Here is an 18,343-nt window from a genome sequence, read left to right as displayed (position 1 = left end):
ACCACATTAAATGCAAATGGCCATATTTGTACATGTGGCAAGCATGAGCTCATTCTAAAGTCTTGCAAGATCAGGTTCAGCCAGACCTGGCATATGTGGTCGACATTACATAAACTGCAGTAAATCCCAGATTTGATGATCACAGCTACACAGTAAATGATAAAACAGACCACATCAAATAATGAAAGCATCCCGTTTCCATAAGCCTAGTCTATAAGTAATAGCCACAGGACAGTGAACACAAAATGGCCATTTCATTTCACTGCACAAGTAGCATTAAGAGGTTCTTTGGCCAACAGGCAAGGTATATGCATTAGACTTTAGCATAACAGATCTACTCACTTCAAAAATACAGATAAGCTTAAAACTATTATCTGTTTAACTCCCACAGCCTTAATTTACTCTATCTTCCTCCAGTTGACAAGAACAAGTGAAAATGTTCAATTGTTCAATTAACTGAACAAAATCAGAAAACTGAATCTGACAAAAGTACTTCCACTCTGTGTGCTGAGGCTGGAATTTTCCAATTAGGATATATATAAAAGATTATATATATAAATTTTATATATATATTACTAAGTATATATAAATTATATATATTACTACATATATATAATATATATTACTAAGTATATATAATATATAACTAAGTATATATTATATATACTATATATAATATATATTACTAAATATATATATGTTATATACTTACATATTTAACAGAAATATTGCCAAATCCTTTCTTTTGTTCTAGCCCTACACTGTATTACTGACCTATTAAACTAGGAGTCGGCTGATTCATTTTCTCTACAACTGGCGACTCCGAAATAGCAGCAACCTTTAAGGAATTTTTAATGGAACTAAGCTCCCACATGTGCAAGCTGATGACATGCACTCCACAACAATGCCTGGCAAGCTTATAAAGATTCTTAAGGACAGCCTTCCGTAGGAGAATATACACCCAAGGATCAAAGATTTGATTCCATGTCGCCATTCGAAGAGCAAAGAGTATCGTCTCACAGGTCTCTTGAGAATTATCTCCATTTATTCCTATGTTGGCCATTGTTACCTGGAAAATAGACAGAACAAGGAAATCAATTGAGGTAGACATTTTTCAATCCTTTAGTTTTTTTGTTTGTCTTGTTTTTTTTAACTCAACTACCTATATACATGATATCTATGCCCTTTAAACAAAGTACTGTTATTTTACTGACAGAAACAAATGAATAATAGTGGGAGCATTACTATGATATCAAGTTCACATCAGAACTTCACAAATAATAACATCCATAGTAAGTAAAAGGCGCATGAACAGAACAACCCAAAGCAGAACAAGCATTGAAATGAATCACTGACATTCTCATACTTTGGGAATATTAATTTCAAAGCACATATTTGTGTATTTCAGTAGAAAATAAAGTAGGATGAAGTAAGAAACCATCAGTAAGTTAATTTATAAGTAAATTTAATGCATCTGGTGTTAATTTGCACACAGTATATATCATTGTTCTGGAACATTAGTTTTAGAATTTTCTGCTCAACTACAGTGATATCTATGTCTTCAATTTCATACACCTTCTTTTATCTCTCTCAGAATAGCCTTAACTTGTCAAAAATGTCCCCAATGGCGTGCAATGAAATTCTATAAATGTTTTGAGGATACTTTGTGACTTAATAATACGAACCCATATTTTGATAGCATGTGTTCATTTCCTGACCACTCATGAGTCTAAAGATCATTTTGTATGATTAGTTCCACAAATAGGCCCAGTTAAATGCTAAAAATCACTGAGCCTAGTTCTGACTTGCACAGAAAGTGGTAGTACAGACAAATAAGCGGACTTTTAAGGTATTTTAAATGTAAAAATAAGAAGAATTAACCTTTAGTCTACAGGTTAAGAAAGACACTGTATTCTATATCAGAGTGCCTGAGTTCAATACACATCCCTGGCTTTTAATTCCAGCTTCTTACTAACATAGACACTGGGAGGAAGCACTAATGACTTCCAACCACTTGCAAGACCTGGATTGGGTTTCTGGCTCCTGGCTTCGACCCGACACAGACACAGCTGTTGCAGGAATGAACCAATAGAAACAAGCCACAAGTCCTCCTTTGTGTCCCGGTTCTTTCAGTCTCTCTCTCTCTCTCTGTTATCCTGCCATGAATTTTTAAAAACAAAAGCAAATAACAAATTAACAAAACATGAAACTAAGTACCTAGACCACAGTGTCACCAGAATTTTATTCCTTAAGGCTATTTATAGAGGTACAACATCTAATTATCAGAGAAATATCACGCTGTACACCACCAAAGTCTGTATTTTGAGTCTCAATTCTAAAAGTTTTAATGGAACAATATGTACTAATGAAGGATTCTTTTATTTGTTGAAACTTTAACTAGAAAAAGACTTTTGAAATCCATGCAGATCCCTTGGGAATGAGGTTTTCAAAGGTTCCCTTAAATTTCAATCCCTGGGGAAATAATGCATCAAATACACACCTAAATGTTGTTGACTAAATAAAAACGAAATTAAAAAAAAAACAAACTTTTTTGCACAATAGTACCTCAATCAGATACAGATTCTTGTATTATTGCCTTCTAAATTATACAACATGACTGAAATGAAATGCATCTATGGATTCAGTTCCTTATTGAAGAAAGCTTTTTTTTTTTTTTACTTACCAAATATTTACTGATTAACTGTTTTGTGTCAGACAATGTGCTAACAGTGAATAAAGCAGACAATGTGTATGCCTTGTGGGACTTGGCTGTTTTTTCTCTTTCAAGGACTAATGAATAAGTAGCTCTTTTGCATCACAATTACTAAATATATGTATTTCCTATTATTGGTCATGTTATTTTGAGAAATCCCATGCCAGACAAGACACTAAAAATGCAAATGGCAATGTAGCATGACACAGAACAGCTAGCCCTTGGAGACACACAAATTCAGTGCCTGACTTGGAATAGATATGTGGCACAGCAATTAGGTCCTTATTTGGGATACCCGCCCTCCCTCCCATATGAGTGTCTGCTCTGAGTTCAGCTCCTTTGCTTCACATCCAGCTTCCTACCAATGCACACACTGGGAAGTCAGAAGACAGGACTGAGTGTTTGGTTTCCTGTCACTCATGATGCCAGAGCACCAACTGGCATTCTGGCTCCCCGCTTCAGCCTAGCTCACATTCAATTGCGGGCATTTGAGGAGTGAATCAGCAGATAGAGGAGCTCACTCCCTTTCAAACAAGGAAAATACATACATAAATTTCAAAATGTACAAGTAATGGATTTAATGTTAATGCCATGCACATCTGATTCTCCTCTTGCCCTTGGAAATAGTAGTTTGGTCACCTGCTGTGAAAAGATACTGAGTCCTGAGTTTAGAAGCTTGGAACCAGGTTCTTCTCCAGAACAACAGGCAAGTGCCTTGACAATCATAATTACTCCCTCCATCTTTTAACCAGCACCAGTAGCCTTGAAGAAAAACTGCAGCATGGCCTGGTTTAGAAAAAGCACTGACTATTTAACCACCAGTAAAAAGGTTGGAAATTTCTGTACAAAAATATCACTAGTATATGACTGATCACAAGTACCTTGATAGTATATTATTCATAATGCAGGACAACCTAAGTATTTAATAAAAAATAGATTATGGTAATCCCACATAAAGAAAAAATGTACAGATATCCTTGTTCGTAACTCAGTACTAGCTTTTAAAAAACTGAGTCATTCAGCTGTAATGATTGTGTGGTTAAATTTTTGGAGAGCAGAAAAATGAGAAGGGTCTAATAATGTCTTCACTGGCTAGCTCTAACAGTCTAACAGAGAATTTTGTTGTTGTTTTTTCTTTCTGTCTAACATCACTTTTCTAGAGGGATCATGAATTTATTTTGTAAGGTGTACATTTTCCCCCAAGTATTTGTGGAACTATACTATTTTACTAATAGTTAAAAGTTGTAGGGATTACTTATGCATGCCTACGCGTGTGTCGGTGAGACAGAACTAAAGATGTCAAAAAAAAATTGCCTGGAAAACATGGGCTGTGATAAAACTGGCAGGAGATGTGTGGGAGATGATGTCAGAATGAGGAATGTCTGGGCAGACAAACCCAGTCTGACTCTGACAAACTCACTGCTAGACTCTAGTGACAGACATCACAAGTCTTGAGAGAATTTTGCACTGACCAGCCCACCCAAACTCACATTCAAAACAGCTGTGTGATTCTCATCGCACAGCCTTTCATTTGGGTTCCAAGAAGGACCCAGAAGACAGAACTCAAAGACTATGCACTGTTTTCTAAACTATTTTCCCCACCTTCTTGACATGTTTCAGCGATTCATTTTTATTAATGACCAATAGTCTAAGAAATAGATAAGACTAAATGTTCGATATATCATGGGAAAAACACCAACTAACCTTATGTTTCTAAGACAATCAACATTAAGAGACATACAACTAGATCAAGAAGCGTATTGGAAGGAAAGTTTATGTTCAATGCCAAGTTGCGAAAAGCTGAAGATACAGATTATATTAAAAAAATAACCATTCATTTGGGCCATACCTGTTAAGGTAAACAGAATTACTAATCTGCCAGGCTACTTTACTCAAAAATAACAAATCCACCTTTGTTAAAGTTTTGTTTTGGAAGGTATATTCCATAATCCTGCTCCCATGTCTACATTTCCATTGGCCAGAATCAGGACTGCAAATTCAAAGGCTACTTAAAAGCAAAAGCATTGCTAAAAGTCAAGAATTATGCTTCTGTTCCTCTGAATTTTCACAAGAAAAAAATCAATACAGCAGTGAGTAGTTTTTGTGTATCTACTGTGTCTAAGTATTATATTAGCTGTTAATAATGTGGAGATGAACATTTACAAAAATCATAACATAACAGTTTTCTTATTTACAGGTTTTATTTCTATTTTTAACATTAATGTATAACTTTCTTAAAATTAAATATTTTGATGCTATTGATTCTCCCATATATCAAAACACTTAACACGCAGTAGGGCAATCAACATTTGCTGGAACAAGATGAATGAATGAAGTTCCCATGAGGAGAGACCAAAACAAAGTGAACAGCTACAATATTGTATATTACTGAATCAAGAGCAATTAAAGGCGCTGCAGACACACCAGTTCTCAGGCCCATCATCTCAGCTGCCCTAAGGATGCACAAGTATTCTAAGTTTTGTGGAGCATGGAAAGTTTACTCTTTTACACCTTTTAGATTCATGATGATTCTGCCATACTTTACTTGATTTTTTCCCCATGGTTCTACTGTAATTTACTCAGTTTCTCCCCCTGGTACTACTTTTTCAAAGCAATTTAAGTGAATAATAAATAAAACACTTTACATTGAAGTACCCATCTTTTGTAGTTACCAGGTCACTTTCTAAAACTTCTTTTTAAAGATTTGTTTATTTAACTGAAAAACAGAATTACAGAGACAGGAGTGATACAGAAATCTTCACTCTACTGGTTTACCCTCCAAGTGGCTGCCAAGGCCAGATCTGAGACAGACCAAAACCTGATGATTCATCCAGGTCGTTCACACAGGTAACAGTGTCCAAAGCTCTTAGCTAATGTGCTGCTGCTTTCCCAAGTGCATCAGTAAGGAGATTCCTGTCCTGGCACCCAGGACAGGAAACATCATGTACGTAATACTGGCGTCACAGGGAGTGGCTTTACCTGCTATGCCAAAACAGCTGTCCTCCAATTTCTAGAACTTTACCAATATCTGTTTTCATGTAAACAATTACTTTGAAAATCAAACATGATCTCCATCCAGTCACTGAGTCAGTAATTTTCACACATAATTCCATCCAAAAGTAGAACATTCAATTCTCCTTTCTGTAAACATTGAGGAATACTAGCTCAGCATCAAATTCTTCCAGAAACAAAGTACAGAAACACAAATCGTTGATTTGCAATTTATTTGACCTCTATACCTATATTAAGCTGAGATTATTCTTTAAATTTGGTACTTACATAACCACAGAAACAGAGTTTTAATAATGGTTCTATAATTACAACACAGCTTTATTGTATAATGAAAAGCTTCACCTGAAAGTTTGCCAAGAGGTCTTCATGGTCAGGGAATTTAATCTGTGCATTAAGTTGGATTCTTAGTGAACAAAGAATTTCTTAAATGTCACAGCCATACTGTGTATTATAAAAGATTCACCTGAAAGCTTGCCAAGGAACTATTCCATGAGATCTCCAAGGTTGGAGAGTTTAATCTATCCATTAATTGGATACCTCATGAACATGAATTTTTGAAATGTCACAGCACCTGTAAGCATTTGAAAATAAGGCATTTCCTTTTAACTGAATTTTAATGGTAAATTTAGAAAAAGATTATTACCTAAAACACTAACTGTAACTCAGTTCTTTGTTATTTTTAGTATTAAATATTTTCATGGTGATATCACTCTGCCTTTCTGTTCTTGAGAAGAAAATGTTTTGTCTTTGCAATAGTAACACTACTCTAATTCAAGAATAATATGCTATTCAAAACACATTGGACTATAGATATGTCAAATAATAATAGCACAATAATTTCTCACTTATTGGATATACTTTAACATAAAGGTTATTTCACACAGTGAATGATTCAAAGACAGAAACATCGCAAGCAGACTTAGTGCTATTTCTTACAGTACATCTCTAAAATAGCTGTGAAATATTGCCCATTTGCAAAGTATGGATCTTCAAAAAGTCTATGGAAAACATATGCTATGACGAAATTACACATGAATTTCAAAAATTTTTGCCCAAAGTAAACTTCTTCTCTAGTGACTGTTTTCCATGCTCAGCTCCACTGCCCTCTGCTAGGGCAGCATCAGGAGCAATGGTAATGACCCCAGGACTGGATTCCTGCCACCCACATGGGAGATATGGATATGGCCCAGCTCTCAACTTCATATACCTCATTGTGCTTTTGGGAAGTTGAGACAACAGGCTCTCCAAACTCATACAGGAAAAGTAATTCCTTTTTTCTGTGAACTTTTTGAAGTTCTCATATACATTAGTATCGTAAAATATAATCATATATAAAGATTAATTTTTGTTTTGCTTGATTTGTTGATAGAGGGTTAATGACCCAATTGCTAGCACATTCTTGCTCTGTCAAAGTTTTGGAAAAAATGAGAAATCAGGACACACCATAGAGATAGAACACTCTTTGTAACAAAAGAATATAAATTCACAAAATGTTATATGCATCTCAGTCTCAGCAGCTGAAGAAATCATGTGTAAAATGAGCAGTGGGAAATATTTTACCTAAATGCATCTACAGGGAAGCTGAGAAACAGGAAAAAAATCAAGCTAGCACTTTATACATTTTAACTCATTCATCAACACAAAACTACCAGGAGTAGGTGTTATTTTTTTCTGATATTCTTATAAGAAAACCAAATAGAAGAGATGTTATCCATGTTCACACTCCTGAAAAGTGACGCAAGCAAAACTTAAACTCAAATATAACTGACTTCAAAGTCTCTAAAGTTTTACTATACCATTCCCAGTAATAAGAACAGTGCTGGTGTATTGTATTTACATGGCAGATCACAAGAACACAATAGCCAACATTGTATGAGTATATATTGTGTTCCAGACATTGGTTTAATGCTTTATTTAACCTTGAAAATTCTTAGGGAAGTAATATTATCCCCGTTTTAAGATGCAGAGGCTGAAGCATGGAAAGGTTGACTTTTTTATTTATTTTTTTTTAAGAATTATTTTTATTATTTTTTCATTGGAAAGGCGGATGTACAGAGAGGAGAGACAGAGAGGAAGATCTTCCGTCCGATGATTCACTCCCCAAGTGAGCGCAACGGGCCGATACTATGCCGATCCGAAGCTGATCCGAAGCTGATCCGAAGCCAGGAGCCTCTTCCGGGTCTCCCACGCAGGTGCAGGGTCCCAAAGCTTTGGGCCGTCCTCGACTGCCTTCCCGGGCCACGGGCAGGGAGCTGGAAGGGAAGTGGGGCTGCCGGGATTAGAACCGGAGCCCATATGGGATCCCGGGCGTGCAAGGCGAGGACCTTTAACCACTTGCGCCATGGCGCCGGGCCTGGAAAGGTTGACTTTTACCATGTCAAAATTCAGACAGTGAGAGCTGATAAGTATAGATGCACACATTGGCTTTCTAACAGTAAGAGATCTCATTTTACATGGTGTTTGTGTCTGCACATGTCCAGTTATCTTTCTAGCTTATCCCAGCACTCTTTCCCTCAGTTTTTCTATTAGTACACTGCACTAGCATTTTTTCTTAAAGTCAGCAACATATGTTAATAAATATTTTGGCTCAAATTTCTTGCACAAATCATTATTACAACACATGAAATCATGTGAATCGAGTCCCACATTACAGATGTCCTTAAGAAGAATGGCATCAAAGATCACAGAGTTGGGAAGAGCTAACTGTACTGAAGGGAAAGACAAATTTTAAATGAACTAACAGATTAGAATGATAAAATAAGAAAACATTCAGAAACTCTTTGCTTTTCCATGATGAACAGTATGATTTTCATTCTAGTAGTCTCTTTCCTCTTGGCCAACCTTATGCATTCATCTAAATGTTGTCCATATTTCATCATCTTTGTTCTGGAAATAATGAAATCAAAATTACTAGAAAAAATTTAAGCATCAGAAGCATATAGCATGAGTATACCATGAATACAAAAGTATGTAAGTTTGCATACTCTATCTTATTACAAAAGGAATTTGGGTCATTTTACTTTGATTCACAATTGTAACAATATTGTAAATCCTTGCTGCACTGATCTAAAATAGATCCACAATTATATTATAAAAATATTGGTTTTACTCTTTATAAGTGCAATGATAGATGAATAACACATTTTCACCTTTATCAAGAAATGTTTATCAAAATTTATTTTTGCTGGTATACTACACTCTTGTAATCACATGGGGGGAAACGGGAGAAAGAGAATGAGAAGGAAGGAAGGACAGTTCGAGGGGAGAATCCCTATACCTGCAAAACTGCATCATGAAAAATAACAATAATTAAAAATCACAACTAATTGTTAGCATCTCATGTATGAATTAAAGAAAAAAACAACTACTTGGAAGTTAGTTGCAGCAGTGGAAGTTCCAGGGCCAGCGCCAGCGTAATGGCAAATTAGCTAATCCTGCAAGTACCTGCAGCCCACAAGGGCACCAGTTTGTGTTTCACCTGCTCTATTTTTTGATTCAGCTTCCTGTTTGTGGCCTGGAAAAGCAATGGAAAATGGCCTAAATATTTGGGACCCTGCACCGTCAGGGGAGACTGCATGGCTTCAGGTCAACTCAGCTCCAGCCATTGTGGCCGTTTGGGGAGTGAAGCCAGTGAATCAAAAATCTGTCTCTCTTTCCTCTCTGTAAATCGTCCTTTCCAATAAAATTTTTTAAAAATCTTTTTTTATTTCTAAAAAATTAGATGTGCCTTGTTTCAGGAGCAAAGTGTGAGTGTTAGTTGATTGCTTGTAACACTCTTTTTATAGCAAAAACAGAATATACCAGCAAGGTGATTCTGCAAACCTTTTGTCCTGAAACATATCACAATTTTATTGAGAGAAATTTCCAGCTTTCTGCTTAACTTACAAGTAGTTGGAAAAACTTTATGAAGTTTTCTCTTCAAGATATACAATCAGTCATTTAATGAGAGCTTTTAATGAAATGAATGTCCCTTTAAAACTAGAATATCCATAAAGTTTAGAGAAAATAAGTCTGAAAAAACCAAAACCCAGCCCTGCTGGCCAAAAGCCAAGGCTGTCAGCACTTTGCAGGTGAGTGATAGTACATGTGTAACCCAGTCATTACAGACATTTGAGAAATGAACCAGTAAATGAAAAAGCTCTCTCTCTTGTTTGTCTCTGTCTGCTTCTGTTTGCTAGTCTTCTTTTCAAATAAACAATCACTTAAAAATAGATCGATAAGATAGACAGAGACTGATTTGGCAAGAAAAAAAGCATTTCATACTGGTTATTCAATTAATTTAATTTAAGATTATTTTTTTGCATATGGTACATAATTTTATCTGGTAGGTGGACCACAAAGATAAAACATCTGACATTCTGTGGATTTTGTTTTGTCTTATTTTCTTTTTTTCCTTTTAGCAATTCAACTTGACTTGTGCAGTTTGCAAAGTGAAATTCATGTCGCATAGTCTTAAGTCAACACAAATGCAAACCTACTGGTTCAGCCCCTCTGGACCTGTGTTATGGCATAGCAGCTTGATTGTCTGCCTGCAAAGCTGGCATTCCACATGACAGCCAATAACGTTCAACTACGCCAATTCTGATACTTTACCATTCTTCAAATGCATCTGGGAAAACATCAGAAAAACCTGAATGCTTCAGTCCCTGACACCCCTGTAGGAAACCTGAAAAAGCTCTTGGCTCCTTGTAGGCTTAACTTTGATCATTGTGGCTACCTGGGAGAGTGAAGCAGCAGGGGGAAGGTCTCTTCCTCTGTCTCTCCCCCTCTCTGTAACTCTGCCTTTCAAATAAGTGAACATATTTTGAAAGTTCATTCTGTCCCATACAATTGGTAGTACTTTGAATACACATTCTATTTCATCCCCCCAAAAAAACCAGACATAAGATTGAACTTCAAATTAATTGCTTCCACATGGTTACCCCATCCCACACATACGATTTGTTCTTATGCCTCTTTGTTATATGGCACTTACTTTCCACCACCTCAGAAGTGAATGCTTTGAGACTGGTATGATGGTACAAGTTAAGTCTCTGTGTAAGACACTGGCATCTGCTATTCTAATGCTTCCCATTCAGCCCCTTCCTGATATGCCTGAGGAAACATCCAAAGATGGCCCAAGTGCTTGGGCTGCTACCACACACGTGAGAGACCCGGACTGCAGTCATTAGTCTAGCCCAACCCTGGCTGTGTGGCCACATGGGTAGTGAACCGGCAGAAGGAAAATCTCTCTATTTCACTGTATTCTCTCTCTCTCCCTGCCGCTCCCTTCCTCTTTCTCTCTCTTTATCTATGTCCTCTGTCTTTCAAACATGTAAATCTTATTAAAAAAAACAGGAGGAGGAGAAAAATATTGCATGGTGTCATTTACCAACCCACTGCAACAACAGAAAGACTGCTTTGCTGAAAATTTTATTCTGTATGCCACACTCAGTACTTGGTATATAACTGGCATTCAGTAAACACCAAATTAAGAATAGAGGAATGGATGAGAAGCAATGGTACACAGAAGTCCACAAGCTATAATTATTTTTACACTATTGTGGGCACATAGTAGGTCCCTAACTGTTAGCTAGCTTTTAACATTTTCTGTAATGCCCAAAACTATCCCAGCATGCTTCAATGGCCTCAAACTTACCATAAATAAGTGAATAGGAAATACTCATCAATTTTCTGATAGTGTTATCTTCAACATGCAGTACAAAAATATTTAGTAGATTGCAAGGTCTGGGGGCATCTTTTATTCTCATTTGCACAGGAAGCTTGAATATTAAAGTGTTAAATTTGAGCTTTGCCATTTTCAGCACAAACATGTAGTGCTTCAGCTCTCGCAAGATTCAGGGGATGTAATTACAGTGGCATTTTTACATCTCATTAATCATTATTGTACTGGAACATAGAAAACATGCCATTTACTGATATATTTGCATAACAATACTTAAAGTTAAAATAAATGCTTGTGTTTGTTTAATTTACGGTCATCAATTAAGAAAGGTCATCAATCACTATCTAAAACTCAATTTTACTGAAATATGAAAATGCATTACCTTTATGCCATTCTTCCAGAAGATTATCATAATTTTTAAATCACAAAATTTACAACTTATACTTGAAAACACAAGTTTACAAAACTCTATTCAATTATTAGGCTGATGTTCTGTCTGGAAAGAAGTACTAAGAGACATTTTTATTTAAGAAGGCCTTCATTAAGCCTTTTTACAAGTTCATGGTTGGGTTGTATCTGCTGCCACTGTGGCTAGAGTCTGAACCTCATGGTAAAGTCTGGATAGTCCAAAAGTATTGATACTTGGTCTTCAAGTTATCCTTTCTTCACAACCGCCTCTGCAGCTCAAACTTCCATTAGTGACCAATATGAGTTTTGAATTAAACTATTTCTCCATTTACTCCTGCTGCTCCAAGGTGCAGACTAATTGGAACTCATTCTCCAAGAATAGTTAGATAATATTAAAAAAAACCCTTCTTAAAAATGAATGGATTTCCAAGGCTAATGGGAAGGAAATGTGTAAATTACACATGAGTCAGATTGCTTATGATCTACATCAAAGAATTGTAAAACCTAATATACTTTCAATACTACAATTACTACAAATGTTTGCAATAGATACCATTAAGGTTTTATTTTAATGACAAACAAAAAATAATCCTTTCATGCTGCTAAGTTTGTAGAAATTAGTTATACAGCAGCGGAAAACTAATATGGCACCATGAGGAACTTGAAATTAGGAAAGAGCAAACTTTCTATATCAGAAATCTACAATCATTATGCAAAATGGATAAACTTTTGTAGATATGAAAAATTAAAATCAGACAAATTTCCCATTCTTACTCCACCACTTTATACAGTGCTTTAGTCTTTTTCCAATGCTAAAATGGAAAGTGAATGAGAATCATAACAAGACAAGTTATTTTAGTTACTTAAAAATTAATTAATATCAATAAAATTATTAAAGTCAACAAAATAACAACTTGCTGAATGCATAACCTGTTTAGAAAAATAGAAATCACTATTCCATACTGGCAAGCCAACTTTAGAATACATTGACGTTCAAATACTATACCAATTACAAATTACTCAGAAAGTTACTCAATCAAACAGATAAGACTTTAAAAAGGAACTTAATTTTACTTATATATTTTTGACTTTTTGTAATAAATATATTACTTTCTAATAATAATATATTGTATCAATGGTAATTTTTTAAATAATTGAATGTCACATCAATCAATTAGAATGGCACAGGTAAGAAACAAGAACTTAACAAAAACCTAGCACTTTGCTGTGGCTAAGTGGTTATTATATTGCTTGTTTTGGTATTACTGGAAAGCAGCACAAAACTTAGACTTCCACTTTCTCATGAGGATTTTCTCTCACTGAATTATTTTTTCTATAGTCAGATAAAAGGAATTAGCACACTTAAATTGCAAGTTAATGTATTTAAAATATTTCATGAGTAAAATACAGCTAACATAAAACAGATAAAAAAACTTGTCTATGCAACTGGAGACTGGTGAAAACCTCATTAAAAGCAATCTTGATATATTTCAAATTATACTAATTAAAATAGTATTGCATTGTCATAAAAACACACAAAAAAGCAATGGGGTGGGGGACTGTATTGTGGCGTAGCACAGCAAGTTACCTCCTGCAAACCATAGGAGTACAAGTTAGAGGCCTGTTTCATTTCCAAATCAAAGCAACAGAAATTTACCCAAGGACCTGAGTGCCTGACACTATGTGAAGCACCTGGATGAAGTCCCTCACCTCAACCGGGCCCAGCCTCAGCCACTGCAGCCATTTGGAGCATGAAGCAGTGGATGAGCTCTCTCTCTCCCTACCCCATCCCCTAATCTTCTTTCTCCTCCCTTCACTCTATATGTAACTGGCCTTTCAATAAAATGTAGAGATTCTATACTTTTGCTTCTTTGACAAAGTAGTTGAAAGAATACACTGGACAAACAACATTCTCTTTACTAAGGAAATTGGATGGCTACATGCAGAAGAACTGTACCTCAACACCTATTTCTCATCATATACAAAATCTAACTAAAAATGGATTGAAAGTATCAATAAAAACACAAAACCTCAAGATGAAAACACAGGGGATGTGCTTCAAGACTTCGGAATGAGCAAATCCAAAGAGCAAATTAAGACAAATGGCATTTCCTCAAACAAAAAAATTTCTGCAAAGAAAACTATAAAAAAAAAAACAAAGGTTTTTTTAAAAAAAAACAATAGGAGAAAATATTGGCAAACTATATGTCCTTGAAGGGGTTAGTAGTCAGAAGACATAAGGAACTCAAGGTTCTGGTACCATGGCTCAACAGGCTAATACTTCACCTTCTAGTGTGGGCATCCTGTATGGGCACCAGTTCATGCCCTGACTGTTCCACTTCCTATCCAGCTCTCTGCTTATGAACTTGGAAAGCACTGGAGGAGGTCTCAACTTCATGGTCCCTGCACCCATGTGGGAGACCCTAAGGAAGCACCAGGCTCCTGACCTCAGACTGACTCACCCCACCTATTGTGGCCACTTAGAGACTAGACTTGTAGATGAAAGGCCTCTATGTCATTCCCACTCTTTGCAAGTCTGCCTTTCAAATAAAAATTTAAAATAAAATATTTAAAAATAATTAAGGAACCAAAGCAAGTCAACAGAAAAAATACAATTCAAAATTGGGCAATACATCAGACATCTCATAGAAAGACATAAAAATAGTCTATTGGCACATGGAAAGAAAAAAAATAGTGAACATCTCTAATTATTCAGAAAGTAAAAAGCAAACCACAATGATATTCACCTCACTTCAGTTAGATAGGCCTATTATCAAAAGGACAAAAAAGGGGTTGAGCCGATGTTGTGGTATAATAGGTTAAGCCAACACTTGTAGCCCCTGCATTCCATATGGAAGCACCAAGCCAGTCTAAGCTACTTTACTTTTGATACAGTTCCTGGTTAAGTAAGCTACAAAGCATGGCCCAAGTGTTTGGGCCTGTCACATACATGGAAGACTGGCATGGAGATGTAGGTTCATGATTACAGCCTGCTCCAGTCCTAGCCATTGAAGTCTTTTGGAGGGTGAAACAAAACACAGAATTCTCTTTCTCTCTCTGTCTCTCCTTCTATGTGTAATGCTGCCTTACTCTTTTTAAAGAGACAAGAGATAATTGTTGATATAGAGAAAGGAAACCTTTGCCTACCAGTGCTGGGAATTCACATTTCCACAGCCACTGTGGAAAACAGTATGGAGGTTCCATACAACTACCACTAGTAGTAGTAATGCCACTGCTGGTGTGCTCCCAAAGAAAATGAATTCCATCTGCCAAAGAGTGGTCAGCACTCCATGTTTATTGCCACACTATTCACAACAGCCAAGAAATGAAAACAACCTAGTCCCAATCAACTGATACATAAAAAAGTGTAGTACATATACACATGGGACTATTATTCACCCATAAAGCATTTGAAATCCTATTACTTGCAACAACATGGATGCAGCTGGAGGTCATTATGTGAGAGAACTAAGGCAGACATAGAAGGAAATGTATCACATGATCTCAGCTATAAACAGAATCTAAAACTTCTGACCTTAGGGTTTTAAAGTGCAATAGTGGTTACCACAGACTAGGGAAAGTAGGGCCAAGGAATTGAAGGCCAAAGGTTGATTAGTGAGTACTAAATTGTAGTCAAATAGGAGAAAGGAAATCTGGGTTTTCATTGCACAGTAGGGAGAGCACAGATAACATTAAAATATGTGGATTTTAAAAAATTGGAAGAAAGAACTTTGTTTTCACTGCAAAGAAGTGATAATGTTTGATGAGATAGATATGTTTATCCTGATTCAATTATCATCTAATATATATACATGTGTAGTAAGCCACATCATATTCCATATCCATGTACAACTTTTATGTACCTGTTAAAAATAAAACATAAGAAAGGAAGATACAAAATAAAATATTGAAAGGAGCAAGCACCACAGGTAGCATAGAGGAACGAAAACTTTGCCTGTATAGTTTAAGAATAGAAAATTTTAAAAAGCCATCTTGCATTGCTATCCCACACGTAGAAGACTGACCATCCTGTGTTGCCTGTGGAACAAGCTTAAAGAGAAGTAAGGATAATAAAAACTCTAACAAAGTTTACCTGCATAGTATGTGGGTTTATCATAAAAAAAAAAAAAGCTTATGGATAGGCATTGCAATGTGCAGGTCATTCCAGATGCCTGCATCCCATCTTGGAATGCCTGGGTTTTGAATCCCAGCAAAGTTTCATATGCCAGTAGCCTACTAATGTGAATCCTGAGAGGCAACAAGTAATAACTCTAGCACTTGAGCACCTGCTGCCCACATGGGAGATTCAGACTGAATGCCTGGCCTGGCTTCAACCAGGCCCCAGCCTTGTTGGCCGTTAAGGATATTTGGAGACTGAGACTAAAGTATGATATTGTTCTGTCTCTCTCTCACCTTTTCTTCTTTTAAGTAAATAAAAAGCAAATTAAAAACTTTTTAAAGCAGCCTGAAATGTCAGATGATTTTCACTTCATGAACACTGATCAAGTAGACATTGGAGATACTTTTGTGGTCATAATCAATCTCAAGGAAAATCATCACCAACTGTGACCAGCAAGCCACTCAAACCACTAAAATGAGATTTTAAGTAATCCTAAAACTGTGTCTGAAAATGACCATTGAGGGCTCGGTTGATGTCCTTACTAGTGTGTCAGCAAAGGCTCAGGAAATTTCTTTCTTGCACTGCTATAAAATTAGAGCTCCAAAGCCACTATCCCCTTTCCAGTATATAAATTATCTGTTATTTTTTTCCATCCAACTACCAAGTTTTGTGGTATTTGCAATACTCAAAACCCAAAACCTTCCTCTGTAGTTATATGGAAGATATTGTATCCGTTAGAGGTTTTGCAAATAATACCACAGAAATGGCCTCATTTAGAAGAACATAACTTTTCCCAGAAATAAACAAGAGATGGTGTAATGTAAGTAATCAACAAATAGTAAGGCTTTTCACTCAGGTAAATTTTTAATACAAAGAAGATGGGCTGAACAAACTTTCAGATTTCCCCAGCTGTGTAACCAGTGTGAAATGAACACTCCAAAATCCCTTTAATGCTGAACTTCAATAGCCCCAAATCCTAAAAGGCAATCATGTCTAGTTGGCATCCGAGAGAAGAACTGACCTTATTAAACATGTTTATATTTAAAAAAAAAAAAACACATTGTGGAAAGAAAGGAGGTGGGATAAATCTAAAACGTCACTATAAACTCATGGAGAAGAAACAAGTGTGAGGAAAGGATGTGGTAACTTAAGCAAAGAAAGCAGGAGAAAAAAAATACATGTATAACTCGATAGTTAAATCCAAGTACAGTTGCATTTCTAGAGAGGAATGGCTGCTCCACGAAATTCAAATACTTGCAGAGACCACAATGAACCAGAACACAGGGGTTGTGCTCAAGAGCCCTTGGTTGCTCAGCATAGGCTGAGCAGAGATAGGGTTTCTCAGCAAGGGTGTTCATCTAAAACCCGTGGGCACTTGCTCACAAGTTTTTGTTGTCATTGTTGTTGTTGTTTTGTTGCTGTTGTTTGTAATAGAGCTGGTTTTCTTCATACTTCTCAAATAAACCACAAATGCTTTTCAGGTTTGGATGCAAACTTAGTTATATTTATATACACACGCAGCCCATGTGTCACATTGGTGGTTTATCATAGCTGCTTTTTGAAATTCCTACTGAGTTTTAAGGAGGACAAAATTGTGATCAGAATAATAATAATACTCAAACTATACCTTTCATTGGATGCTTACCAGACAACAGGTGAAAATGTATCACTTGATATCACTTTATTACACATATCTTCCAGAAGTTAAAGCTGGAAGCTCACAGATGTCCTTAATAATTTGCCAAAGACCACATGACTAGCATTTTCAAACTCAAGTTCCAAGAAATTTTTGGATACAGTAGCATATAGGAACCTAATTAGAAACACGGGTTCCAGAACAGAAGGGTTTCAACATGATCAGTGTTGTGAACGGACCACTAATGATGATGTTCATTGACACAGCCAATGGAAATCAAGGTGTCTTTCCATATAGTAGGTGAATGAGAAATAACTGGTAGGTAAATGAACAGTTAGAAAGGAATCCTGTTCACTGGGGAATGGATGCTGGCACTTCCTTGCTCCTTCCAGAATCTTGAGAACAGTGATGGAACTTGACTGAGAAAGCACAGCTACTTCTCAAGTCAACATCTGCTTAGGCTACTTACAGCTCTTCTTTTCTTTTCCCCTGAAAATAATCACTCGAATTTAAAATAGGCCTTACAGAAAAAAAACTACAAAATAAAAAATAGGTCCCGTGCATATTTTACACAGCTCAAACAATAGGAATTATGGTATTAAATAGTTTTAAAAGTGGCTTTTTTATTCCAAAAATGCCTAAACTTCAAATAAATGGTCCATCAGATATGGCATACACACACACAATCATTTAGAATAAAAGAAAAATGAAGCTAGGTAACTACATTGTCTTAATAAATGTCCACTAAAATCTCCTCTGTTAAAGCAGCAGAGAAGTTATCTTGTGATG

General features: G+C 36.1%; 1 protein-coding gene across 1 annotated transcript in view; it reads right to left on the bottom strand.

The window, feature by feature from the left end:
- Positions 1-717: 717 nt before the first annotated feature.
- Positions 718-18,343, bottom strand: part of PTGFR (prostaglandin F receptor) — a 31,911-nt gene continuing 14,285 nt past the window's right edge. Inside the window, exon 2 of the mRNA XM_040987221.1 lies at positions 718-1,069. Coding sequence (XP_040843155.1) covers positions 767-1,069 — 303 coding nt within the window. The 3' untranslated portion in view covers positions 718-766. The remainder of the gene's footprint in view (positions 1,070-18,343) is intronic.

The sequence above is a fragment of the Ochotona curzoniae genome, unplaced genomic scaffold (genome assembly GCF_017591425.1).
Source record: "Ochotona curzoniae isolate NIBS_2020 unplaced genomic scaffold, NIBS_Ocur_1.0 contig_4612, whole genome shotgun sequence".
Classification (NCBI taxonomy): domain Eukaryota; kingdom Metazoa; phylum Chordata; class Mammalia; order Lagomorpha; family Ochotonidae; genus Ochotona; species Ochotona curzoniae.
The sequence above is the reverse complement of the archived record's forward strand: the minus strand, read 5'-3'. Positions and strand labels throughout refer to the sequence as shown.